The 26,781-nt window shown below is 49.6% G+C and overlaps 1 protein-coding gene across 6 annotated transcripts in view; it reads right to left on the bottom strand.

Annotated features, from left to right (window-relative positions):
- Window positions 1-434: 434 nt before the first annotated feature.
- The window catches only part of PECAM1 (platelet and endothelial cell adhesion molecule 1), a 70,172-nt gene continuing 43,825 nt past the window's right edge, over window positions 435-26,781 (bottom strand). For 3 of the 6 annotated variants that reach the window (XM_087854214.1, XM_087854213.1, XM_045813849.2), the window contains 7 exons: window positions 26,175-26,202; window positions 24,855-24,931; window positions 22,801-22,854; window positions 20,995-21,057; window positions 15,176-15,232; window positions 5,988-6,010; window positions 435-1,484 (listed from right to left, as the gene is read on the bottom strand). In XM_087854214.1, coding sequence (XP_087710340.1) covers window positions 1,455-1,484; window positions 5,988-6,010; window positions 15,176-15,232; window positions 20,995-21,057; window positions 22,801-22,854; window positions 24,855-24,931; window positions 26,175-26,202 — 332 coding nt within the window. In that variant the 3' untranslated portion in view covers window positions 435-1,454. The remainder of the gene's footprint in view (window positions 1,485-5,987; window positions 6,011-15,175; window positions 15,233-20,994; window positions 21,058-22,800; window positions 22,855-24,854; window positions 24,932-26,174; window positions 26,203-26,781) is intronic. The other 3 variants (XM_045813850.2, XM_045813851.2, XM_045813852.2) reach the window with 3 other exon arrangements.

The following is a 26,781-nucleotide window of genomic DNA, read 5'->3' as shown; positions in this document are numbered from 1 at the left end:
TTAAATCTGAATCTCAGATAAATGAATACTTTTACAGTATAAGTACATCCCACAAGTTACATGGGAAATACTTACACTCAAAATATATTCAGTTTACCTGAAATTCAAATCTAACTGAACATCCTGAATGTTTTGGGTTTTTGTTGTTTTTTGCTCAACCTGGCAACTCGATCTGCCAGGGACAGCCTGGCAGGCTTTGGCTTGGGAAGCAAACACCGAAGCACCAGCCAATGGATGGTAATGACTCACCGTTTGACACTCAGACTACCTCTAGCCCTGCCTCCGACGAAGACCAGAGTCCCTGGGCCCGTGTGAGATGACCAGCTGATAAGGCCTGCTTGGTTCTTTGTGACTTCAGAAGCCCTGGAGTCCTCGAACACTACAGATATCCTATGTGTGTGTGGCTTCTTAGAAGATAACATTTCACAGGTCCGTGAAGAGTAAAGATCAAATTTATTTAATACAAAACCTTGCAGCTGTGTCACTGAGGTGGTTGGGGGAAACGGGTTCAGTTAGGTCTGCTCCCTAGTGAAATCCCGCCACAAAATGGCCGCAGCTACTCGTCCACCCGCTCGAGGCACCATCAGTCTCTATCTTAGACCAAGAGACCATAAGTCTCTATCTTAAGACCTCAGGAGACCATTTCTTTAGCAAGGAATAAATAAAAAAAATTAGTAAGAAAAATATGCATTTCGTTTTTCTATTAGAAACAATATCTGCTGTAGGCCAACACCCTTCCGTCTTGCAGCCTTCAGCATGGTAGAGGAAAAGAAAGAAAGGGTATAGAAAATCAGCTTAAGAACATCTGTGCTCTGTCCAATGTCATTTTCTATTTTGTGCATTGCCCGGAATGAACCATAGCTTCACGCTGGCATCTCAAAGGGTCGCTCCCAGGCAGCTCTGGTTTCGCATTTGTGGCAGGCGAGGTCACGGAGGGAACAGGGTGCAGCTGCTGGCCGGTGCTGTGTACCTTCCAAGGAACAAGGACTACCCAGAACCACAGGCCTTTGAAGGACCAAAGGCAAAGAGAAAAACTAGCCCCTAAGCCAGGCCATTCGCTGGAAGTGATCGACTACAAAACAAAAATGGTTTGTGTGTGTGAAGATACTGGGAAAAGTTCTTTATCTCTGTACAAGATAAAATATTCAAGTTTCAAAATATCCCAATGGCCTGTTTACCCTGAACCTCCTTCTGCAGCTCTCCACTCCTGAGGATGCTCCAGCTTGGTGAGGGGGGGCCGGGTGGGAATTCACCAGCCCCTCTGGATCTCTCCACGCCCCACAGAAAGGTCGGAAGACGCCTGGAGAACGGGTGACTCGGCCTGAGGGGCTGCTGTGTTCGGCGGGAGCAGGGCGGGTTCATAAATACATGCACAGAGCTCTTGGAATACAGGGATGTCTGCTCTTCTGGGAACGTGGATGTCCCCCCCGGGGGGCGCGTCCGCTCCCGCGGCCTTAAGTTCCGTCAAGGGAGCCTTCCGTTCTCTGTAGAGACGAGAGAGAAGACAAGCTACGGTCACGCCCTTCCGGACGGAACACGGGCCTGGTGGAAAGGACTGCAGCCGGCCCTTCACAAAGGAACTCCAAAGCAGCACTCGCTCTTCCCGTCCGCCCGCGCCAGCTCGGCAGGGCTGCGGCCTCGGCTCCCTGGGGACGCGGCGCACGTGAGCACACCCAGCGCCTCCGCCAAGCACCCGCCGCACGCACACCCGGGGCTGTGTCCCGCGGGGGCTGCCCTTCCCCGCAGAGCAAGACCAGGAGAGTTAAGGGAGACCTGGCTTCTTGCGCCAGCTCTGCCTCTCCCGGGAGATGAACCTTCTCTAGGTCTGTTTTTTAATTGCAGAGTCGACACGGGTCAACGCTGAAGACATTACACTACTAAGGGAAAGCAGCCAGAGACAAGAGACTGCACTTACATGAGGGACCCAGAGCAGTCGCACTGGTAGAGATGGAAAGGAAAACTCTGGTTTCCAGGGCAAGTGGGGAGTTACTGTTGAATGGGTAGACTCTTGGTTTGGAATGATGAAAAAGTTCTGTGGCTGGATGGTGGTCGCGTCTGCACAGCCATGTGAATGTAACCTCATGTCACTGAACTGGACACTTAAAAATGGTTAAAGCGGTCAATTTTGTTGTGTATGTTTTGCACAATAAACTTAAAAAAAAAAAAAAGATTCCACCTGCCATACTGTCGTGTTCTCTAACTGCTTTGTATGGTACTTTTGACACCTACACATCCACCAGAGACCAGACCCCTCTCTGACCCAAGCACTGTTATCTATACTGAGAACACACGAATTGTATATCCCATCCACCACTGCCAAATGGTACGACCACATGGGAGAGGTCCTAACAATTTGCGGGAGTTCACCGGGGACTCACAGAAGGTGTCATGGAGCCAGCCTCCAAGGTGGGGCAGACTTAGACGAATGGATGTAGCAAGGGGGTGAGAGTGGAGCAGATGGGAAATGCTGGAGTAGAGGCGCCCTGGGCCCCGAAGGGCAGGCAGCAAGTAAGTCCCTGACTCTGGCCCCTCTGTGAGCACAGGGCACCCTGCTGCGGGGGGACCTCAAGGAGGCAAGCATGGGGGCAGTTGTGGGGATTAGCCAGGGTCTTGGGCGCCCCATGGCCAGGTTGGTGGGGTCCTGGAGGCGGGGGTGGAGGTCAAGTCCCTGTTTTGTTCTGGCCCTGCCATGTCTGAGGAGCGTCTCAGACAGGATGCAGCTCCAAAGGGCTCCAGCTGGCAGGCCCAGGCTCTGTCTCCTCCTTTGCCAGCAGAGACCCTGGCAAGCGGGCCAAGACAGCAGTGTTGGCCCCATGGGGCTGGAGGCCTGCCAGCCCTGGCAGCTCCCTTCATTTCATTTCTTCCGCTTTGCCCAGAGGGGTGACCCTGGTGTCCAGCCTTCCTGCAGGCCCCAGACCAAGTCCCTCCCTAGACGCCTCTGTTCTCCTTCGCCAGGCGAGGCGAGGACTGCGGATGGAAAGGGCTGGGCCACTATCAACCGGACCTCGAAGTAAAGGTTAACATGCTCACATCCAAGACCTGTCCTTCCCGGTACTTCAGTCAGAGGCCAGCTGTCAGCCACCCAAGTACGGCCATGAAATCACTGCACTTCTGCCCAGAACATGGTGTGAACGCTCTCAAAGGTCATTTTGCTTCTAACACCCCTGGGATTTCTACTTCCTGCTTCTAGAATGTGCCCCTTAGAGAGCACTTCCAATAAACCAAGTCCGTGCTAGATCCTCATTTAATCCTTGCAACAACCAGGGGTGGGGGGTGGTTATTTCTTCCAATTTACAGATGAAGAAACCAAGGCCTCAAGAGATTAAGAAATCTGCCCAAAGTGACGTGGCTACTGAACAGCCCATCAGGAAAAGGTTAGGTCAGGGGACGGGGGTGGGGCAGGGGGTCTCTGTTCCTAAGTCAGAGCCCGGCTTTGGTTGAATCCTGTGAAGAGGCATTTCAGGGCTAAGTGATGTAAATCCCCATCCATACCTCCTACGGCCAGAGTGATGAAAAGCACTTTAAAGGATAACCAAGCCGCATTTATATGGCAGTTTGCAAAACACTTGGCACACGTTTCTCATTTTACCCATAAGACCCTTCTAACGGGTGGCTGGCAGTGTTTTTTGTCGGTCTCATCATCAACGTTTTACAGATTGGGAGGCTTAGGTTGAGGAGAATAGGATCACCCCAAAGACGTCTGGAGAGCTGCACTCATAGTCCAGTTCCCACCTCGGCCCAGGGGCCAGCTGGCTCCCCGGAGGGAAGGAGGTCAGTTGTGACTGGGAGCCACCTTTTTGCTATAAGAAGGCAAGGCTGTCTGCAAGATCCCGAGCCCCAGGAAGGTCCAGATTCACTCCTTTAAGTACAAGGTGTTCTCTTTCACGTTATCTGTCTGCCTGGGCCACAAACACAATTTATAAACAAGGCAAAAATGGCAGAGGAAAAATGAAGTCAGAATGTGCCATTGAAGCAAGTCAAACAATACTAAATTAGTATTTGGCTAAGTGGCTATCTCATTGTTAAGATATTTCCTCCAGTGTGTTTTCAGAAGCAACGGCCATTAAACAACTGGGAATGATCGCCAGGTTTGATTTCAGGAAGGAAATCCCCTCCCATTTCCCTGCTGGGCAATTCAATTAATTTTCTCCTGACCCTCACCAGCTGATTATTAGCAAAACTATACCTGCTGCTTTTATAAACAAAATGCATTCCCTTAAAGATTCAAAATCTCTCTCCCAATGCCTGGGCACCCCAGAGCTCCCGCCAAAAGGCTTTATTATTTGGGTGGGCAGGCCTGGTGGCGGGTGAGCTCTCAGGGGCATCCTGGGAGCAGACTTCTGGACCCACGGGCCAACTTCTGGGGAAAAGGAAAGTTCTATCTGTCCTGGAGCTCAGGGCTTTTGTCCAGAGAAACCACTTGGATTGAAGACAAAGTAAATAAGTTGGTCCCGCGGGTCCCGCAGACCTGCCTTGGGTGGACACATTTCTGGATATTGTAGCAGAAGAGCATCGCTTTATCTGGGTGGCACACTGCCTGCGGAGCAAAGTTCTTACTTTCCATTCTCTCAAGGCCATGACGGCTGGAACAGTGATGTCACTTCTTCAAGGGAGTCTTGTGTCGGGGACTGACCAGAGAGTCTGGGAACCTACGTTCTAGTCCAGCTCTGCTATGACCTAGCTGGGTGACCCTGGCTAGGCTGTTGAGCCCATTCAGTCGTCAGTTTTCTCACCTATAAGTTGGGCCCCCTGTCCTTCCAATGCAAGTCTCTGGTTTCAGGAGTCTGGGTGGGTTCAGGCTAGAAAAAGACATTCATTTCATTCCTCTTTTCCTCAAATTGATAGCTTTCCTCCGTAAAAAGAATGTCAGTGGTTTCCTGCCCGTCAAAGGCATAATGAGTTCCCTATTTTATAAGAATTCAGACTCCAGCAAAACAAAGGAAGCCAGGGGGCCCATTGGAAGGGCTACCAGCAATTTCGCAGAGAGTTCTTCCCAGACCTTAAAGAAGCAGTTCCTCATTTCTCAAGGTACTGGCTGCCCAGTTCGTTAACCCCTGCACTGCTGAGTAGTTCATAGAGAGGTCGGGAGCGGGAAGACGGGAGGAGACAGGTCTTGGCAAAAGTTGAACTTGGACCTCTACATTTTTAAAAAATATAACCCGCTGCCAAGTAGCAGCTTCCTAAATCCTCAATTTCCTACAGAGCGAAACCTCGTAACGAGGTGCTGGAGTCCTTTGCATGCAAGCCCTAACTGACCTCTTCCTAGCACCTGCCACCCACGCCCTTTCTCCTCCCGTTCTGAGCTGCTTGGCCTGCTGTAGTCAGACTCATTCCTCACGGCCGGCCTGTCCCAGCGACCCCTTCCTTGGAGGAGACCACTCACCAGGCCAGCCTCTCTTCCGCCTTTCCATAGTGTCTCGTGAGTTATGACTGGCTTGCTTTCTCAGCAGTGTTAACTTATCTAATTCCCTCATTGGGTCAAGGACCTCGACAGCAGAGAGCCTGGTGTACTGGGGTGACTGGCAGAGGCTCTCAGAGTTCAAAGTTTAAGTGAGCTGTTGGACCCTCGCCTCCTCAAGCATACTCCCCCCACCCCAGGCTGCCTCGCTTCCAAAGCCTGAACGTGGACTAGGGGGAAACGTACACTTCACTTGTGGGGAGCTAAGGGCCCTAGATTCCCAGTCCCGTCAGGGTGGTGATGGTGGTGGTGGTGGTGGGGATGTCTCCCTCCTTAGGAGGGCTGAGAAGTAATGATGGAGCAGTGGGAGAGAATATTTGAAATCACAACAGGCCCAGAACACAGGGCCAGGCTGACGACCAAGCCTTCACTGTTCCAGGCTAGTTCCGAGTTGCCAGGGGCTCCTGGTCTAAAACAGATGAGGCCGGTGTAGGGGTGTAATTAGTGGGAATGCAGAATCTGGGTGAGTCTGGAAATATTACACTGTTCAGTGGGCTATTTAAAAAATATTTATGAAATGTGTACTTACAGAATATCTGTTTTCCATGAAATCTGCAAAACAAAGGATAACGTGGAAGTGAGAGGGATGCAGAGAGGGCCTTAGGCTCCCTCCCTCCCACAACATATCAGGAACTCCAAGGGTAGCCTAGGGGTGCAGAAGGAGATCCTGGAGCCACAGGCTTACTGGGTACTCAGCTGGATGGCTCCTTTGCCCACAGACAGCTTCCTCTGGACCCTGTTGCCCCATGTGACAAGCATATAAAATCCTTGGCAGCTCAGTGGACATTTAAAACAGTTTAAAGATATTTTTTTAAAGTAATCTCTACACCCATGGTGAGGCTTGAACATGACCCTGAGATTAAGAGTCAGAGCCTCTACTGAGCCAGCCAGGTGTCCCTTAAATAGCTAAAAATAATAATAATAATACTGCATGTTATTTCAGGAAAAAAACCTGAAAACTACAGAGAAGTAGAAAGTAGCAGATAAACATGATCTCTGGTTCCACTCTTCAAACCCTGTGGACGCTTTTGTCCTCCAGTGATTTTCTCCTCTCAGGAGGCTTTTCTCTTGAGTTCTGATATACAGTATAGGCCATTTTATAGCCTATCCTTTTTACATAACACGATTTTACAAACATTTTCTGGCACCTTCTTAAACATAATTGGTAGTAGCTGTGTAATTATCATTAAATAGATGTGCAATTGTTTACTTATCCAGTTCCTTACTTTAAAAATTTAGGTTCTTTCCCAGTTTTTGCTATTTTCAATAGTGCTGCCATATCCTCTCTGGGAATAAAGCTATTTCCATATTTCCTACTAGTTTGTCCATTCCCAGGAGTGGGATCAAGGGAGCAGAAGGTATAAATGTTGCCTCCTGCTCTTGGGATATATGGCCCAAGAGCCCAAGGGCTGCCTGGAATGGCAGGGCCTCCCCTTCCCCTGGACAGCCTCATCTCAACACTGTCTTCTTGCCAGAGTGCCCGGGGTCTGGCTGCCCCTGCCTGGCTGCAGTGAGGAAGATGGGCCTGGCCAAATGTCAGGAAGATCAGAGTGAGGTGAAGAAAGGCCAACGAGAACAGGAGACATTGTGCTAAGGGTGAGCCACCCCCGCCTGTGTTAGTTAGAGATGGTTTTCACTACCACAGGCAAGAGAGGGCTGTGGTTTGCCCCTTTGGAAAGGACCAGGCCCCCACTAAGAGCAGTTTCTAAATGGGCAGGAGTCCACATGGTTGAGGCTGATCCCCAAACAGCCCCTTATGGACACAGACCTGAAGACAGAGGAAGCAGGGGGACTTCTGGTCTGGGGAAGGGAGGAGATGTGGGTATGGGGGATGCTTGCCATTCTTGCAGGTGGTGGAGGTAATGGCAGGAGGGCCATCCCCCATCCCCTCCGAGTCCTCAGTGTTACTACAGGGTTGTGCTCCAAGGGGCCTCAGTTTCTGCTCAGCTGCCTGACCTCAAACCCAGTCCCTTCTGAGTTTGGGGAAGTCTCAGGGCCCACCTGTCACAACGGGAGTCACAACCCTTCTGTTTCTTTCTCTAATTTAAAAATATCCTGTTTCCAAAAGTCCACTTCCCCCTCAAACCCTGTCTTATCACAGCTCTATTGTGCGTCCCCATGAGAGGGAACAGGGCCAGAAGTTCCTAAGGGGCCCCCTTCTGTCCTGGCTGGGCCAGAGGCAGACGTCAACGGCCAAATGGATGAATCAGCCTGACCGCGAAGTCAAGCCATTGTGTAAACTTCCACGCATTGAGTGAGGCCTGGGCAGCACTCCCACCTCCTACCCAAACCTGACCTGGAAGGACCCGAAGGACCCCATGCTTCCCACTCCCCCAAAGTCCCAGGGGCTCTGCAATCAGACGCAAGAAAGAAAGAGCCTTAAGCTGTGTTTCCTAAAGCAATACGAATATAAAATACCAAAACCTTGAATATGCTGGTAAATACTGAAGGAACCCTAGGTCTATGCACACTTGTAGTTTCTGCTTCTTTTTGGTCATAGAGCAATCACCACAAAAATAAAACCTCGTGGGGGCCCCTGGGTGGCTCAGTCAGTTAAGCTAAGTGTCTGCCTTCAGCTCAGGTCGAGATCCTGGTGTCCTGGGATCAAGCCCCATGTCAGGCTCCCTGCTCAGTGGGGAGTCTGCTTCCTCCTCTCCCTCTGCCCCTCCCCCTGCTTGCTCTATCTCTCTCTCTCCTCTCAAATAAATAAATAAAATCTTAAAAAAAAAATCTGGTGGGTAGTACCTTTTTTTTTTTCAGAGTACTTCTTTACCCTCTTGGATTCTGAAGTAGGAAACAGCCCCGTGGGGGCAGGGTTGGCAGTGCCCGCTGGCCTGGCTGGCTCTGGACCACATAGGATGGGTGGGGACTGACCCCCAAGTACTCTTCTCTCCCTCCTAGAGGGGTTGCAACAGAGAGGCCCTCTGTTCTATAGTTTTTTCTTGACGACAGCTACTCTTAGAATATTAAATTTCTAACCACTTTGGAAACATCTGGAACACCAGCAAAAGAGAGACCAGAAGATGAAGGCTTGAGTGAGCAGATACTCGGATTAGTGCCTGACCCAAAAGGCGCAGGTTAGTGTCTGGAGCAGGATGTGGCATCTCTTCCCAGTGCCTGGAGTTGTCAGGTGGGATGTGCCCAGGACAGCTTTTGAGGCGGGCACGGGCATCTAGAGAGGAAAACCAGCTCTCTTGTTGGAAGACTCACAGGAGGTAAATTCCTATACTTTCTTAACACTGGCATTATTGACATTTTGGGCTGGATCATTCTTTTTTGAGTTTACTTGCTGTTTTTTAGTAATCTCTATGCCCAATGTGGGGCTCGAACTCATGACTGAGATCAAGGGTCTCATGCTCTTCCAACTGAGGCAGCCAGGCGCCCCTGGGCTGGATCATTGTGTGCTGTGGGGGCTGTGCCGTACGTTGTAAGACGTTTAGCAGTATTTCTGGCCTCCACACGTTAGATGCTATAGTACTGCTTCTACCCCCCCCCCCCCCCCCCCAATTGTCTCCTGTCTTGAGAACCAGTGCTCCAAGCTGCGGATGTCATCCTAGACCCGAGTTCTTTCCTAGGGAAGAATTTGACTGCGTCGCTGATTGTAGGAAACCACTTGGCTCTTCTGCTTTAATATCCAGTGTAAATATACATTAATAGGCTTTGCTTTGGGTGAGCTGCAAGCTATTTTATGAAGTGCCTTTAGAATGAGCTGGAGCACTAGAAAATGTCAAGCACCGAATCAGAGTAAGGAGACAAACTTTCCTGGTGAGTCAGAAACTACAGTTCACACCAGGCTCAGCCAGGCTGAGAGCGAAGTTGTGGGGAAAGCCAGAGGGAGTCGCGCCTTAATGGAGAGGCTCCTGCCCAGCTAGAACGTCTCCCTTTTAGTTCTTCTCACTAGGAGAGCAAGGGGAAGAAAAGAAACTCAAAACTTTCCCTGGATTAGTCAGAGAAGGAGGAAGTTGATGACAGGTGAAAAGAAAGATTTGGGGGGGGGTGGTATTTGGGGGAAGGGTGGGGGGCTTTTGATGCTAGGTCACCCTGCACCTCACAGCACCAAAGTTATGAACGAGCCCCCCGCCGGGGGGACACCACCATCTACATCGAGAGAACTCAGATGCGTGACAATTATCCTGCGTCAAGTCCAAGGTTATAGGGGATGGGAGTAAAACTTGGTTCCAGTTAAGTGTTAACAGAGAAAGGTACCAAACTGTAACCTGTATGACTTTCTTTAAACACTCACTTCTTCGGACTACCTACATTACTGCTTAATAAGAGACATAAAGACAGACTTCGTTCCCGTTTCTGGAAAGCCAGATCAGAAGCCATAACCAGAGCCACCATTGCTGACTGGGATTTGCAACCTGACCTTAGGCAAATCGTTGAAAAATGAATAAGTACTTTAAAAAAAACCTCAAGTGCTAGCCTTGCAGATCTAAATTATGAGAAATTATCTGCATGGTCTCCATTACCTAAGCCAGCTGATCTTGCATAGATGTAAAAGCTCTTTCTCAACCCTGTTCTGGCTGTTTTCCAAGGCTTGCTTTCCCTTCTCCTTAGGCATCTCTCAGTTTGGTCTCTCAGAAATAAATTTCCTAGTACTGAGAACCCCTCTCCTTCTTTCCCTAACGTGTTATCATGAATCACCAAACAGTTGGAAAGGGGAAAGCTGCAGGATCAGGGGTTTCCTTGCCCCAACTGAGTTAATGGTAGGGACAAGATGTTCCCAGCAGGGGACACTGAGTTGGAAGAGATGCCCCCTCCTATGAATTTTATTGAACCCACCTGCCCACCCCAGCGCTTACCCCCCCCCCCCCACGCATACACACTTCTGAACATTGAGTGTTCCGTAGCCGTTCCACATCGGGGAGGGGCATTTGTTGAAAATTAATGAGAAAACTAACACCCGAGGGAGAACTGAGGGGCGGGAGCCAAGTCATATAACTGGATAAGTGCAGGGCTGAGACCCAACCCCCAGCCTCTATCTCCCACTTAGGGTGTTCCCCTCAGGACTACAGTGCAGAGACCTATCCAGGTGGACTCCAGCCAACACAAACGTGGCAGAAGCACAGTAAGTTGGCCCCTGAGATCCATGACTTAATTCAGATTTGAAGGGAAAACTCAGGCTTAGAAGCAAACACCTATAGGGAGTCAAGGGTGAGTAAAGGATTAGGATTGGCTTCAAGGGACCTAGGAAGTAACTCTCAGAAGTTACTTAGAACCAACACGTGCAGGGGAATGGTTCAGGACGGACCAAATGACACTACTTCCAACTGCCAGGACGGAGACTCTCTGAACATTCTAACTGGACGGCGCTTCAGACCATCCATTCAACCACCTCACTTGACATGAAAACGCTGAGCTTCACAGCTCAGACATTCGCAGACATGCAAAGTAGAACGGCTGCGGCCAGCGGCCGGGGAGAGTCGCGAGTTATTGTTTACTGGGTGTGAAGTTTCACTTTGGGAAGATGGAAACTTTCTGGAGATGATGGTGATGATGGTTGTACAACTATGTGAATGTATTTAATGTCACCAAAATATACACTTAAAAGTGATTAAAATGCCAAGTGCGATATATATTTTGTCACAGTTACACACACACACACACACACACACACACACACACACACACACACAAAGCTGAGCTTAGAGCCTAAAGCCAAGATTGCAGACCTGGCTCCTCCCCCGGCCTACAGATGCCCGCCACCCCTCAGCCCGCAGTCCACAGCCCTCTCCCCAGGGCGCTGGTCCTACCCAGAGCTCCGCCCTGGGGCTGCTCCTTGGAGGCAGGCCTGCCCGATGCCCTTTAGCTTATCTAGAGGGGCAGTTTCCTTTGTATCACTCAGGGGAAAAAAGGGGTTTAAGAGCCAGAACTACGCCCTGTGAGCCATTTCCCAAAATAGCCAGCCCTGAAGGGCTGCCGCTGATCGGAAGGTGGTGAGGACTGAAAAATTACGGTGGGGAAAATAAAACCCCAAGAAGGAAAGGTTAGAGAAGACTTAGCTCTGCACGCAGCCCGTTCACTGGCCTGTCCAGGGACCCACCCTCACCAGAGCCTTTATGTTATTAGGTGTCACCCTTCCCTCCCCCTGCCCCCCGTGCCCCCACATACACGCCCGCACGCAGGTACCCGTGTTGGAGGATTCCCTCTGCTGGCCAACCCTGAGTGATCCTCCCAAGACTGCCGAGGAGTGAGAAAGACCCTATTCAAACAAGAAGCAGAACATAACTGGAGTGGTATAATCAGAAGGGAACTCGGAAGCACCTAGAAGAGGCTTCTAAAAGTGTGGTCCCCAGACAAATAGCCGTGATATGTGAGAATTTGTGAGGAAGGCAAATTAGCCTCACTCCAGACCTACTGAGTCAGAAATTCAGGGGGTGGTGCCATACCACCTGTGTTTTAACAGACCTGGAGAACACTCCATCTAGGTTTGGACTCATCCCCCTCCTTTCACAGAAATGGTGACCAGGGTCCTAAGCGCCTCCACGACTCACCCAGGGTCACCCAGACCATACAGGCTGTTACTCTTAACAGATGTGAATATTCTAATGAAACCGATGATAATGGGAAGCCCAACAGAGCACCGGAAAATGTAGCAGCATGCCGTCCATGGGTTTGGCAGAGGAAACGCGAGGTGCACCCCTCTGCAGCCAGGCTCCCTGCCTCCGAATCCCTGCTCTGCCAACCACTGGCCTTGGGATCATGACTGGGACACGTTCTTTAACCCCTGGGCCCATTTCCCCATGTGCAGAACAGGAACAGTAGCACAGCCTCCGTCAGCCCTGGGGTGGTTTTGAGGACCGAGCACAGAGCGGCATCTGACAGTAAGAGGAAAGGACAGGGAAGAGAATTGACCAGAGGCCAGCAGCAACCCCCCCCCCCTTCCAGGGGAGCAGCAGCTGAGCAGGAAATGCTCCAAAACAGCAGCTCCTGAGGTTTCCTGGACGGAGCCTCTTCAGTGAGGGGCCAGCGCACTTCCAAGGCAGCATTGGCTGCGAGACCCAGGGCTCTCTCTACCCCCAAAACGCTGGGCAGGAGCCGGCTGCCTGGCCAGAGACCAGATTACAGAGGCACCCAAGCCCCAGCAGACTCCTGACGCCCAGGTGGGGCACAGGGAGAGCCCTGGGGTGGGGGGAGTTGGGACATGGCTCCAGGCTCTGCCTGGGCTCAAGTTTCTCTGGCATCTTTTGGCTAAAGGGCTTGGATGCTCACTGTAGGATACGGATACTACCAGGACCAGTGCTTGGGGGTAGTTAGCACCATCTCCCCCCTTCCTCATTTAAGCTCAGTGGAAGAAACTGGAGTCTCAGAGAGGTTAGTCATCTTGGTCAAAGTCACACAGCTGCCAAGTGGAAGCACTGGGACTGGGGCTCAGATGTCTGTCAGCAAAATAGGGCCCTTTACCACCCTGAAACCCTAAAGGGTTGGGTCCTGCGGTCCATTCCCACCTTAGGCCAGAGGGAGCAGTCGGGTTCCCACAGCAGGGGACTGAGGACTCGGGCCTGGAGAACCAGCCCAGGGCCCCCGAGGGAACCCATCAGAACGGCTGCCCTAAAGCAGGTGTAGGAAATCACAATATGCCACCTCCATACATGCCATGTTGGCATGGGGTTATTTCAAGCTGGGGGCAAATGACATTCATCAGATGCAGAAAGCAGCCTTCCGGAGCTTCCCTTATGTGACCAGCAGCAGACACTCCTGAGTAATGAGGACAGCCATAAATCCCCTCTCGCGGGGAAGTTTCTGGTTGCAAAGACGACAAAGTCAGGGCTGGGATGGACCTACATAAACAAACCTGACTCCATTCGTTTCCTCCATGTATTTTCCTTCCCACTTTGTCACCTCTCTACAAATATTATTCTCAGTTAACTTGGAAATAAGCCCCCACTTCTAACCATTCTGCAGTTTCTCATCACTTTCTTTTTCTCCTGTTAATCTGTCTTTCGTCAGTTTAATTTGCGGGGCACCTAACACAGACCCTTCGGGATACACACTGGAAATGGCCTCTTCCAGTTGTAAAGAGCCTCCAGCAGCAGGCTCAGGCCACAGCAGACCCGGAGACTTCCTGTGGGTCTCCTGTGGGGGGATCCCTGTGGGGGAATCCCTGCGGGCCCCACACATCACCAGCTTCCTTTCCCCAAAACCAAAGGCAGTGCAGTTCCATGAGCCATGATCAGGAGTGTGGAGACCAGCTCCAGGGTGGGTCAGTTTGGGGACCTGCTTCCTGCGTGAACCTGGGCAAGTGTTTTCACCACTCTATGCCTCAGTATCCTTATCTGTAAAACGGGACTTACTGTGAGGATTCAAAGAGATACTGTAACATAGTAAGCGCTCAATCCGTTTGCATAACCAAAGTAACTAAAAGTGAACAATCTCGGGGACCTCGAGGAGAGCAGAAGGGGTGTTTTCACACAATTACCAACAGGACCCAGCATGGACCCTACTGGAGCTCTAGCTTTTGTTACACTGGAAAGATAGAGAAGGTCTATCTATTTATTTCTCAATTTGCATTTTGCTAGCTCTGAACCTACTGAGAGTACAAAATGAGATACTGAAACCGAAAATTGCCCCAGGAGATGGTTTCTGAGAATCAGTGTCAAGTTTCACAAGGGGTTGAGCTTCTGCTCTACCCATGAAAATACCATTTATAAAAATATATTAACTAAGGGGAGATTCCTCTTTCAGATAAAAAGTGGGTTTCTTCCTATTAAGGCAGCGCTTCTCCAATGTTGGTAGTGTCACCAATATCTGGGAGCCTGCTAGAGGTCACATTCTGGTTCTCGTGGGTCTGGGCTGGTCGTGAGACCGCCATGGGCACCGGTCTGTGGACCGCGCTCCAAGTAGCCGGGCTGTACCGAAGCTTCCCGGCCACTTGTAATGCTCCCCAGAGAATCCACTTAAATACAGTCTTGTTGTACAAAGCAAGATATCCACGTAGTGACTATTTCCCCCAGAATCATGCCTTTGGGTTGTGACTTATTTTCAGAATTTAGAAAGGAGTGTTTGTATTCCATTCATTTCCCCAGAATGGGATAGAATAATTATACAAAAAATGACAGAGCTGGGAGCTTCCCCAGTTCCATGTCTGGTTGGGCACTGTGCTCAGTCCTGGGGGAAGCTCTTCATGGGGAAGTGGTGGAGATGGGGACTGAACTGCGGTCCAGCCTCAAAGAAAGGGAGAATCAAAGGAGCAGATCCATACCCCACCCCCAGGCAGCGTGTTCTCAGAAAGACCGAAGCTACCCAATGTCTTCAAAGCAAAGCATTGACCGTCTATGAACTCTGGGCGCCCACTGTGCACCAGGCCCCGTGCGGGGGGGGGGGGGCAGAGAGGGAGGGCAGGTGAGGCGACCTGGATGGCACCTGAGAACAGGTGGGGCCATGCTGCTTCTCCTGAGGTCACGTGAGCACACAGTGGTGCCAGGACACACTCCAGCCCAGCTGCCCATTAGCTGGGTACGAACGTGTGAGGTTCTGTTTCCCTGGCATGCAATAGGCACTTAATAAGCATTCATGAACTAAATTACAACACACGTAACATGTGGCTACTTTTTAAGGGTGAGAGGAGAGAGGCCGTCAACAGCTTCAGTGTAAGGGGCAATACCCCTTTTTGTCTTCCTTTGCTCCTTCTTCTCCCTGCCCACTTCCGAGGCCCCACGGATGATTCAGGGGGAAGCATCCCCCAGGCTGGGGGAGTCAGGGGCCCTCACTCACCAGGGTTAGCCTTCCGGATTTCACTGTACACCGTCTCTGTGCCCTTGGTTTCCAGACCTGGAAAGTGACCAGGCACAGGTCAACAGCCGCCTCTGGGCACCAGGTCAGCCCACTGTTGAAGCAGGAGAATGTCCAAGGCTCCCTGCGTGCCCATTACCCCACCCCACGAGCGCCCATCTCCAGCAGGGCCTGGAGACCTTGCTGCCACTAAGCTCAAACCATTTCCTGGCTTTAGAAGATCCTGGTCTAACTAGCATCACTCTCAGCCTGGCAGGATGAGGTCAACAGGCCATTACGGGGGCAGGTCCACCTGCTCCAGGGAAATCCTGGACCTGAGGGGCCACTGATGGAGGGGTCCCCAGTATTGGCCTGCAGCCTCCAGCTCGGGGGCCCCATCCTTCCTTCCCTGCCAGGGTGTCCCCGTGTCCAGCTGCTCTGCTAGCCCCTCCCAGGGGGCAGGGCTGTGGCCTCCCAACCACCTGAGGCCTGGCTTAGAGGCTGTGCATCGTTGTGACTTCAAGGATCAGCTGGGACTGAGAACCACTTAAAATCTCGACAGCTGGGCTAGTTGATTTCAAATGCCAACACCGGGGCCCCATTCTGGTTCTGATTGGTCTGGGGTGGCCCTGGCACTGGAGTTTTTTAAGAGCTTCCAGGGGATTCTACTAGGCAGACAGGGTTGAGATCCTCTGGTCTGGACTCTTTCTCGGAACAGCAGACAGATGACCGACCAGGATATGGATGATGCCCAGAGGAGACTCAGGGTTTGGGGGACAAACACCCATACAGGCATCTGTTTAAGTTGAAGTCTATGTATAGGCTGCGTATACATACATGCGCTTGTACACACACCATACTGTGTCTACACATATCGTACACATACATCCAATGCGTACACACACAGCATGTCCATACATACACACCCACAAACCTCAGGAAACAGGGCCCAGCCACTTCCCCTGCCTCCTCTCACCTGCACAAAGAACCAGGAAGCCTCATTGTGGGAAGGTAGCGTTCTACACGTGGCCAACATTCTCCTTCTACAGATCCGGAAAGGAAGCCCCAGACCGGGTAAGATGCTTCCTGCCACCATGCTCAGGACCGTGTGGGTGTTATTTTCCTTGGTGGCAGATGGCTGGGGCAAGTCCGAGGATTCTAACTGCATCAAAATACTCTTGACTCGCTAGGCTCCAGGGACGCGCCCTGACCCTGAACATACCCCTTCGCTGCCCGCGTGGCCGTTTCTCTTTGCCCCATTCCCCCTCGTCCTTCAAGTCGCAGGACAAGCTTTGTTCCTACGCTTGGGTTCATACACCCTCACACACCTACCTACTCCCTAACTCACTCACCCCTTCCCTGTGCCCAGGGCAGTTATGTAGGGTCCCTGTGCTCCCACAGCACCTTGGGGACACTTGCCCACGACCACACTGACATTATTTGTCCCCATGCCTGTCTCCCTGCTGGACCCGGAGCTCCTCCAGAGCAGCAGCTGAGGGCCCGTGCACGGCTCCCTGGAGGCAGCCATAGAGGTCGCATAGGACAGTGAAGGCACCAGTCAATGTCCTTGCACGTGTCTCTAGCTCAGAGCCCCTGAGCTGCAGGAAGGCCTTGGCATAATCAGCCTGTTCCCTGAGGTTTTAGATCTTAGGATTAAAACCATGGTCATTCATTAGACACTGAATGGTGAATGGTGGTGGTTCCCAGGACCTGAACATCAGGAGGAAGCCTGGGGGGTGGTTCAGATACCCCAACAGGTGAACTTGGGACATCTGGGGTGGCCAGGGCCTTGCAGAAGGTTCATATGACTCCCCCAAGGCGCCAAACAGGAGTTGGTACTCACTGGAGTGACTGAGATCCCAAGCACGCCTCTGCTGGGACACCTGCTTTTCTGTAAGAGGCCAGAAGAGAGGCCTACGCCACTCCCCATGCTCCCTCCACGGCACCAGATTTGGGGGCATACAGGGAGGCTCCAAGGATTCCAGCATCTCCTGGGGATCTACCATATCCCCAAGGGATTCTGCTCCTCATTAGGCCTGGGTGAGTCACTCATTCAGGATGACCCTAACACCTGTGGTGTGCTGGGCACTGTGGAAGAGGAAGGGAGAAGGTGACTGGGACCTGGAGCTTTCGGGAGCTCCATGCTGTGGGGCAGACAATGCTGGGAGAAGCGACATAGGACGCTGTATACCGGGTGCACTGGGGTCCCTGCCAGCTCATCCTCAGACCCTGTCCCACAATGGGAGTGGGGGCCAAGGGGGAAGGAATGGAGGGACGGGGTGAGGTGGCCAAGCCTGGGGGCTGGATACCCTTGTAAGATCCACAGCCCCCAGGAACATAAGGGGTGCTGGTAGACTTCTCTGGTCACCTTGGGGACACTCTAACACCCTCTGGACTCAAGAGCTGCACTTGACCCCCTTCCTCCTTATAACTGTGGATCAGCCCGCGCAGCAAGGTGGTTTCCACTTCTTGGCACAGCGGCTACACTTGAAGCTGCCGCAGCGATTCCTCCTGCTGCCCGCCCCCCCCCCCTGTGATGGGCGGCGGCTGGCAGCTCATCACACCCACCCCTGCTTCGCTCCGCAGCTGCTTGCTAATGAGTAACCCAGGCCAGCAGGCTGTTTGTCTCTGCTGTCAGGGATGTTTCCGGATGGGGCTTTATTTTGGCTTCTGTTTTTCTCTGTTAACAGAGAAAGAGATGGCTTCAACGTCATGGGGTTTTCCCAGCAATTAGCCTCAGAGCAAACAAGCAACAGACCGGGTTTAACAAGTTCCTTCCCACCCCGCCTCCATCCCCCAGCGATTCCTTGGTCAGCTGACAGTCAGAGGCAGAGCTGGAAGTGGGGGGGGCCTCATCCCTTCCCCCACCCCAGCTGTGGAAGAGGGAACCTTGAGGACAGGGAACTGGATTGGCCAAGACCAGATCAAGTTTACTCATCGCTGGCCTTGAAACCACAAAGCCCTTTCCTCATCCTAGTAAGGCCCCACCCGCCACCCATGAGAAAGCAAGGGGACAGCATCCTAGGTCAGGCCTGCCCTACCCTGCTGTCCCTTAGCACCCAGGAGGCTGGGTCCAGAAAACTCAACTTGAATCTTCTAGAAACTCTCCATTTCCACCCACATGGCAGCTCATTCTAGCTCTCCCAAGACCCTCGCAGCAACGTGGGGAAAGGTGACTGCAGCCATGCACAGCATGACAAGGAAAGCACCCCTCCTCATCCTGTCCCAGGATTGCTTTTCTCTGCAGAGCCCACCCCACCTTCACGCAAGAAAAAGAAAATCAGGGGCTCCTGGGTGGCTCAGTCGTTAAGCATCTGCCTTCGGCTCAGGGCGTGATCCCAGGGTCCTGGGATGGAGCCCCACATCAGGCTCCCTGCTCCACTGGGAAGCCTGCTTCTTCCTCTCCCACTCCCCCTGCTTGTGTTCCCTCTCTTGCTGGCTGTCTCTCTCTCTGTCAAATAAATAAATAAAATCTTTAAAAAAAAAAAGAAAAAAGAAAAGACAAGAAAACCAGACCCTGTAACATGGAAACATTCCCAAAAGAATGGAAAATGGACCCTTTTCCAAGGACAAAACCCTACATCCTTTCTCCTTCAGCTTCCTTCAGTCCAAACCCTCCGAGGCATCAGGCACAGCACTCATAATGCCACCTGGTCCTCACCCAGCCGGCAGCAGAGAGGGGCAGGACCTGGCCCTCTGCCGGGGGAGCATCAGAACCTCAAGGCCAGAGTGGGGGCAATCCCTGTCTGCTGGAGCGCCCAGTGGAGTCTGGAGAGTCAGGGGACAGCAGGGTTTTTCTACACATACTCAAAATCTTTGGGCAGCTTTGCCCTCTTGTTATGCTTCCCCTTCCCTTCCCGGCCTGAAGTCCCCTTAAGAGGAAGGAAGCCGTTACCGACAGGACTGAACCCATGATGCACAGTGACGGAGGGTCATTTGTGGCAGGCTCTGGCAGGACCAGAGAAGGCTGGAGGGGAGCCCCCTAAAGACTCGGTTCTGAGCACCGGCCCCCTGTGCTGTCTCCTCTTGGGCATCTCATGCTTAACCTAACTGGACCTGTTCCTCCCAATCTCAGACATCATGACCATCCATCCGGTTAGTCAGTCATGCAACCTGTAGTGATTCGGTCTCCCCCATCCTTGCCATAAAATTTCATCCAGTGTTGTCATGTCTCTGAAATATATCTGGAATCCTTTCACTGCCAGCACTTTGGCCCCACCCTCATCCTGGTCTGGCCCGGTGATAACACACTGATCTCTCTGTCTCCTTCCAGATCCTCAAATGAGTCAAGCTCTGGGCCACCTCACTCTGTCCTTCCCATTTCCTGGATTCTCTTAACCCTCCCTCCTCTTAGTGGGGCCACCTTCTTTGTGCCTTTCAGGCCCCAGCTTAAATGCCAGCCCCCAAACCCGCCTTTCATGCCTTCTCTTTCCTCCCCATTCCTTTCCTTCCGAGCACTAAGCATAACCTGATGTTATCCATGTATTCTTCGGTTCCTTGTTTTCCTTGTGCCCTCATAGGCTCTACCTCCATGGGGGGAGGCGGGGGGCAGACCATACACGTACTTTTGCTGTTTGCACAGAGGCTGGTCCATGAAGGACCCTTAATTTGTTAACAAGCGAACCTCTTTCCAACGGAATAAAGAGGAAGAGAACTCCAGACCTGCCATGCCCCCACCCTTCCCAGGTCCAGTCCAGTCTTAGAAGTGGAGGCCCAATGTAGTCATGCAGATGGGGCGGCATCAACTCTGGGGGCCATTCCGATTGCAGACTGTGGGAATGATGTCCCAATGGGCAACACACAGCTTAGGAGCCGTAGGGGACAGCCTTGCCTAAAGATTCTGTGCACATACATGCTGACATGGTACCCAGAACCCAAGCAAGGAAGAAGGAAGGAACCCAACGCTCCTCCCAACTCATGAAGCCAGAGATGACAAAGGGATGCCATTGCCCTGTGACTCTGGCTAATGCTCTGCACGCCCGGTCTGGAAAATGGCCCTCAGCTTGCCAGGCTGAGTGGCCACAGCCACGGCTCTCAGCCTCAGTGGGAAGGCGGATGCGTGGAAATAGCCCTACTGAGTTTCCCAGCAGGGCAAGGAGGCTGGGTGGCTCCTCTGAGTGCAGCAGCCTATGGGAGAGCTAGGGTGAAGGAGACCTAAGAGGAGATGCATGGTTTTTTGTGGGGCCAAAAGCAACTGGCAATGATGTTCTCGAGTTCGCTATGGAGCAGCCCACACTGAGCCAGTGTTCCCAGCCCAGCACCAGCGCTAGGGACCTCCAGGCCAGCCTGCCCCTGAGAGAACCACACACAGAAAAACAAAACCTGAAGTGGGAAGCTGGTGTCACTGTTCACACAGAGGGGGACTCTGCGTTTTCAGAAGCATTTACTCAGGAGTCCCTTTAAAGAGCCAACCCTCACTACCTTTAAACATGCGTGTCCTTTCCCCAAGCTCAGTGTGCAAGCAACTCTTTAAGGAAGATGCTAGGTGTGGGCAAGGAACGTAGCTCTGGAAGAAAGCCCAAACACCCAGGAGTGAGGCGGCACTCAAAAACTCTCTCCACAAACACATTTCTTAGCACTTAGTAATTGCTCAGTAAAACCTACTCATTATTAATAGTAAGATAAATAATAATGAAATTTAATGCCTCAAAATCCCAGGCAGGGGTCCCTGCTCCTGCCAGAGGCATGCCCAGCAGGTCTGTCTACTGACCGCCTCCCTTCTGACCGACCAAGGGGACCCTTGTCCTTGGTTCACCTCACCCTGGTGTCTACACCCGAGCAGAGAACAAAGCGTGGGGGATCGCTCCAGTGATGGCGTTTACCTTGGTAAGGCTCCGGTGAGGTGACTTCCACTTCTGTGTATTCCACATCCAAGGTCAGAGGCTCTGCTCAAAAGAACCATAGCACCCCATAGTTAGACAAAACCTCCTTTGGGGGGCCTCAGCCTGTATTAGAGATTTCCACTCAAATGACTCAAGGAGTCCCTATTTCGAGGAGGAAGCCAGACATAGACACTGAGCAGAATGCCATTCGAAGGCAGCAGGACAGCCCAGGCTGGGGAAGACAGTGATGAGTCCTGCTCTCCCCAGGATGTGGAGGGCCCCTCCTGCCCAGGTCCCCATTGTTTCTACAGGGGAAGGATTTAGAAAGGCTCTGTAGACGTGGAAAACAGCCAGGATCAGCCATGGCATTTAACCCTGGAAGCCTACTTCACGGCCACAGGCATAGAAAGCTATCTCCGAGATGGAAAGAATCTCAGGAAATGGGGAGCAGGTTTTCCCAGCTTAAACATGCTCTGAGAGTATAAGCCGCTCTGAGAGTATAAGCCGTATGCATAGAAAAACAAGTTAATGAAAGCAGTCGGGCTGCTATGGTGAAATCTGGTAAAGTAGCTGGTCCTTAACTCAAAGTAGCATTATTGTTTTATTTTTGAAGTCTCAGAGTCAGTCTTTCTCACCAGCACCAAAAACTGATGTGTGGTCAGGGACACCGGTGTTTACTTCTTTAGATCTCTCGCTCCCATGATAGCAGCGCCGAGGGACAGGGAATTTTGAAAAATGAGTTAGGCCGACCCTTCTGAGCTTTAGCTGTAGCAAGGAATCTATTGTTCACTGTCTAAAAATTAGCAGCAATGCTATTTTGTATTTTTTATAGTGTATGTTTTATTTTTGTTAAACACTTAGATATCAAAGAATATTTGTAAGTTAGGTATAAAATACAGATAATAATAATAAATAATGGTGTGCCCATCACCTTTTTAAAGAAAAAGAATGGGGAGCCTGGGTGGCACAGCGGTTAAGGGTCTGCCTTCGGCTCAGGGCGTGATCCCGGTGTTATGGGATCGAGCCCCACATCAGGCTCCTCCGCTAGGAGCCTGCTTCTTTCTCTCCCACTCCCCCTGCTTGTGTTCCCTCTTTCGCTGGCTGTCTCTATCTCTGTCGAATGAATAAATAAAATCTTTAAAAAAAAAATGAAAGAAAGAAAAAGAACATTTTTATTACCCCTGGAATACTTTCCTTCCAGCCTTTCTGAGGTATAAAGGACATGTAACCTCGTGGAAGTGTAAGGTGTACAACCCGATATTTACCACAATGCTACTTTAGAAAACACCCCCACCACTACTGTCCAAGAGAAAGGAGATCCTGCTACAGTACCCAGTACCCAGTTCCCTGTCTGGTATAACCCAGCTCTTTCCTACTGGAATTTAGGTTACTTTCTTTCTTTTTTAAGAGATTTATTTATTTATTTTAGAGAAAAAGCGAGTGAGCAAGTTGGGGGGAAGGGCAGAGGGAGAGAGAGAATCTCAAGCAGACTCCATGCTGAGCATGGAGCCCAATGTGGGGCTCGATCTCACAACCCAGAGATCATGACCTGAGCCGAAACCAAGAGTCAGACACTCAACCGACTGAGCCACCCAGGGGCTCCTAGGTTACTTACCAGTAAGGACACGGGATAGGATCTTTGGAGCAAGTGGCCAGCCACCTCCATTTTACACAGCAGCCGGGGACGGGGTCACTGGGCAGGGGGAGGGGCAATATCCCCAGGTCTTAACAGTTTTAGTTCTTTCCTAGGGGTCTTTTTTTCTGTAAATGTTTCTAATAATAAAAAAAACTTAATTCCATAATTACCTTTATTTTCATTTATCGGTTTCATTGCATGGTTTCCAACATCTTCATTGTAACCTAGTTGAAAAATAACAAAGAGGATGAGTGGCAATGGAAATCCTACTTTCCTGTATAACTTGTAAAAAACTCAGTGCCACTAACACACGAAGTCAAGTCTAACCTCTTCAGTGCAGTGGGCCACCAGCAGTGTGAAGATTCTGGATTCCCTCCTGGTCCCCCCTACACCTCCATCTGACCCCTGTGTGGTTGCTTTCTAACACCAGTGATGCCCACCATTCCACGGGAGGGATACTTCTGCTTATGAATTGTTCAAGATTCAGAACTGCTCACTTTGAGCAAACTCATTAGAAATTAAGCTTAATTCTAAAGGGATGGGCTTGTAACCAGAAATACAAAGAACACTAGCAGGCTAACCCTCTCCAACCGGAGAGCTGGATGCAGGAGAACATGGTTTAAAGAAATCGTGGTACCTCCAGGCTGCCACCTCAGTGGGCAAAAAGAACTTCTTAACTTTTATTTTTATCAAGTTGTTCTTTATTAAAAATAATTCTATGGATTATAAATAATAAAATACTTCTGAAGAACACCTGATTTTCCATTATGCATTTAAGCGAATTTTCTTATTGTGATGGCTAAAATATTTTATAAAGTGAAAGAATCCACAAAGAGACAATCTAAGAATTAGACTATTTCTTATATTTTGGAAACTTGGGGGGAAATCCTATTTTAATATAAGTCTATATTAGCATTCAATTTAAAGTGTTTATGTACTTATATATAATACAAGTAACAAAAGAAACCCCCCTTATACCACAAAAAGGTATTTCCCCTGTAACACTTTTTGCTAAATATTCACCAAATATTTCTGAATGTAGTTTCTTAAATGATACATTTGCTCTTGTTTCTCTATTGGTCCATTACTTTTGTTATTACAGATGTTTTATTCACTTTTTCGTAAAGATCGCACCACATTGTGTGTTTTCTTTAGTTCCTGTTCCATTTGGTGGACTTCAGGAATCCATAGCTTCCCAGGTTGTTCTATCTATCTGTTTATTATTTATTTATTATTGTTTGTTTGTTTTTATGTTTATTTTTTAAAGTAGGCTCCATGCCCAGTGTGGGGCTTGAACTCACCACCCTGAGTCTCATGCTCTGCCGACTGAGCCAGCCAGGCACTGTTTTATTCACTTTTTAAAGGTTGATGATTTGGTAGTTATAAGAATTGCTCAATTCTTAAAACGTATTTCTCAAGTACGCCCTGCAAGAGGCATATCCTAAAATTCTCCTTTAGTGGAACACTTACACAATTAGAAAAGAACATGAGCGTTCTATTCCCAGACCTGCTGATAAAGAAAACTGCCCCCCAACCTGGTCAGGGACAGGACACTGCGTGTGATAGAATTCTCCGCCCCGCTGGGAGCAGGTGGCACCCCCCTCCAAGGCTGCAGCAATTTTCTCCTAGACCTAATGGGATTAAGAAGTCCGGGGACTGGCTACCCACCCTACGGAGTGGACTTCCAAACTTGCACTAAGCCTTATAACCAGGTACTCTTTGACGGTACCACTTTTTTCTTTTAAATGCCTCCACTAACAGAGAAGTATTTAAATCAGTTGTGGCAAAAGCTGAAAGCAAACTGTCTCGTGCTTGTAATAAATAATTCCATCTGAGATCTTTTACTAATGCCTTGATTTGATAACTGGTCTCTTGCTCTCTCCCTAACAAAAGGATAATGACTATACCCCGGCAATGTTCAAAGTCTGGAAACTAACCAGGATAGGTACCCACAGGATTACCATTATTCTCCACCTTTCATTCCCCAGGATGTTCAGGAGGTGGTGAAAGTAGGGTACAACGTTCTGCTTTTCTTCCTGAGCTGTTGGTTTCGCTTATCAGCTCACCCTTCCATGACTGATTAGATAAAGTGCCCCTTTATCTGCGTGAGGACAGGGCTTCCCTTCTAACTTGAACCTCGTCACCTACAGATTCTGCTTCTAAGAGGGGTGAGGGTGTGTGTAGCCAGCTGGGGAAAGCACTTAGCAGGAAACCATGACTCTACCGTAATGTCTGTTGGCTTCGGTATTGGGATCTGACAACATCTTCTCATTGCTGGAGTTCAGAAGTGGTGCTGCTGGCCTTAAATGAAATTTCAAAAGGAAAGAAAGAATATGACTTTTTTTTGGCTCTAACTTCAAAGTAAGAAAACAATCATGGAAAGATCATGAGAAAACCAGGAGTTTTCCGAAGTTAGGAAAACTTTACCCTCTCATGTGGAAAACTAACATTTTTTCCAAGATGTTGACAAAACTCTTTGCTGTTAAAGTAAGTGTGAGGGCCCTCCCTTGCTATAGCAAGCTTTGAAGAACTAGCGTTTTCTTGTCCTCCTTTGGGCGGTCTTCATTCATTTCCAGAATTGCTTCCAGAATTATTCCATTCATTAAAGAGTCTATCATCTCATAAATATTTGGCATACCAAAATTATCCTATATTAATCAAATATACACACACATATATCCTTGTTACTTTCACCTACATATAAATTGCCTGTTAGGAATGTATTCTGGTACGTATTTATAGAAATCATTTCAGATAAAGACTACATCTGCCAAATTGAATATTATTATATGTTATAGTTACTATAAATACAAAATATTTTGCCTTAAGTAGTATGTATGATTTCATTATTGTTTAACAAGAGTTTTATTTGTTATCACACAGTTTCTCATACATGTCAATATTAGCATCAAATTAGAAATGAAAATGACACTTTTTAATATTTTGCACAGGACTCTGCATAACTCACTTTAATTTATACATAATATGTGAAGCTTTTTTATGTATTTTATTGAGAAATAAAAATTGGATATTTGGCTTTTGTAAAAAAAAAAAAAAAAGTGTCAGGGCCGAGGTGAATCCCACCCCTCTGAATTCTTCATCCTGTGTTACTGTTTTTCTCCAGAACAGGGCTATCCTTTCCATACTTTTGAATTTTGGATTTTGGATTTTGAGAACAGTAAAAATATTACCACCTTTTTTTTAGGCCAACTTTATTTTGCCAAGTAAGCAAATTTAAAAAAGTCCATCTACTCCCAGTATAATTTCATAAGGAAAAGGGGATTTCACAAGGAGCAGTATAGGAAGGACATGACTTCAGAATAAAGCCATTCTTTCCCATGGAAGGATAGCTGGCAATCTCCCAAGGAGCCAAAGATACACACACACACGTGCACACACACATATCCCTACACTACTCATACCTAAGACCCTTATTTTTCCGAGTTTTCCAAGAGACACTGAAAACTCTCTAATGACCAGAATTTCCCTATAGTTGATGCATGTCTGCAGAGCAGTCACCTCTCTCCCAAGTACGCACACTGACCTGGACATCTCCACTGGCGTCTGCTTGGCTTTAAAAGAGAAAGAGGAAATTCAAAGTCAGTATAAAGTATCCACATCTGTACCAGATAGGAACATTTCTTGAAGATTGAATAGCCACAAAAAAAGAAAAGAAAACCAAATATATCCCTGCTTTAAAAAAAGAAGAAAAAAACAAACAAAAAACCAAACAAAGTAGGTCCTCTCTTGGTCTTATACCGAGAGATTTCACATCATTTTCTTCAGAAATATGGACATTTTGACTGTTTTAGCCAGGAGAGATTTTCCTTAGTGGAATGTGATAGAGATGAAGTCAATAGGAGAGGTACCAGGTAAGCCGGATAAACAGGCAGCTAGCTCTTTGATTCAAGATGATTCCGAGAGGTAAAGGCTACATAAGTCCCTATGCTTTTAATTCTAAGCTGGCCTGAGACCAGGTCCAGGGTCAGCCTTAGGAAGGGGCTGGTTCTGGAGCCTGTCTTCCCAAAAGGGTTGCAGCCTTTTTTTTCCTAGAAAAATCCCAGGGCCCCTCCTCATCCCATCTGCCCCCACCCATCCCAGGCAGCAGCACTGGAGCTCCAAAAGACCCTGTCCTACTCCACAGAAATTTT

Source organism: Ursus americanus, chromosome 23 (assembly GCF_024610735.1).
Source record: "Ursus americanus isolate L20-20 chromosome 23, mUrsAme1.1.p, whole genome shotgun sequence".
NCBI classification, from domain to species: Eukaryota; Metazoa; Chordata; class Mammalia; order Carnivora; family Ursidae; genus Ursus; species Ursus americanus.
Note: the sequence above shows the minus strand (reverse complement) of the source record. Positions and strands in the feature narration are given on the sequence as shown.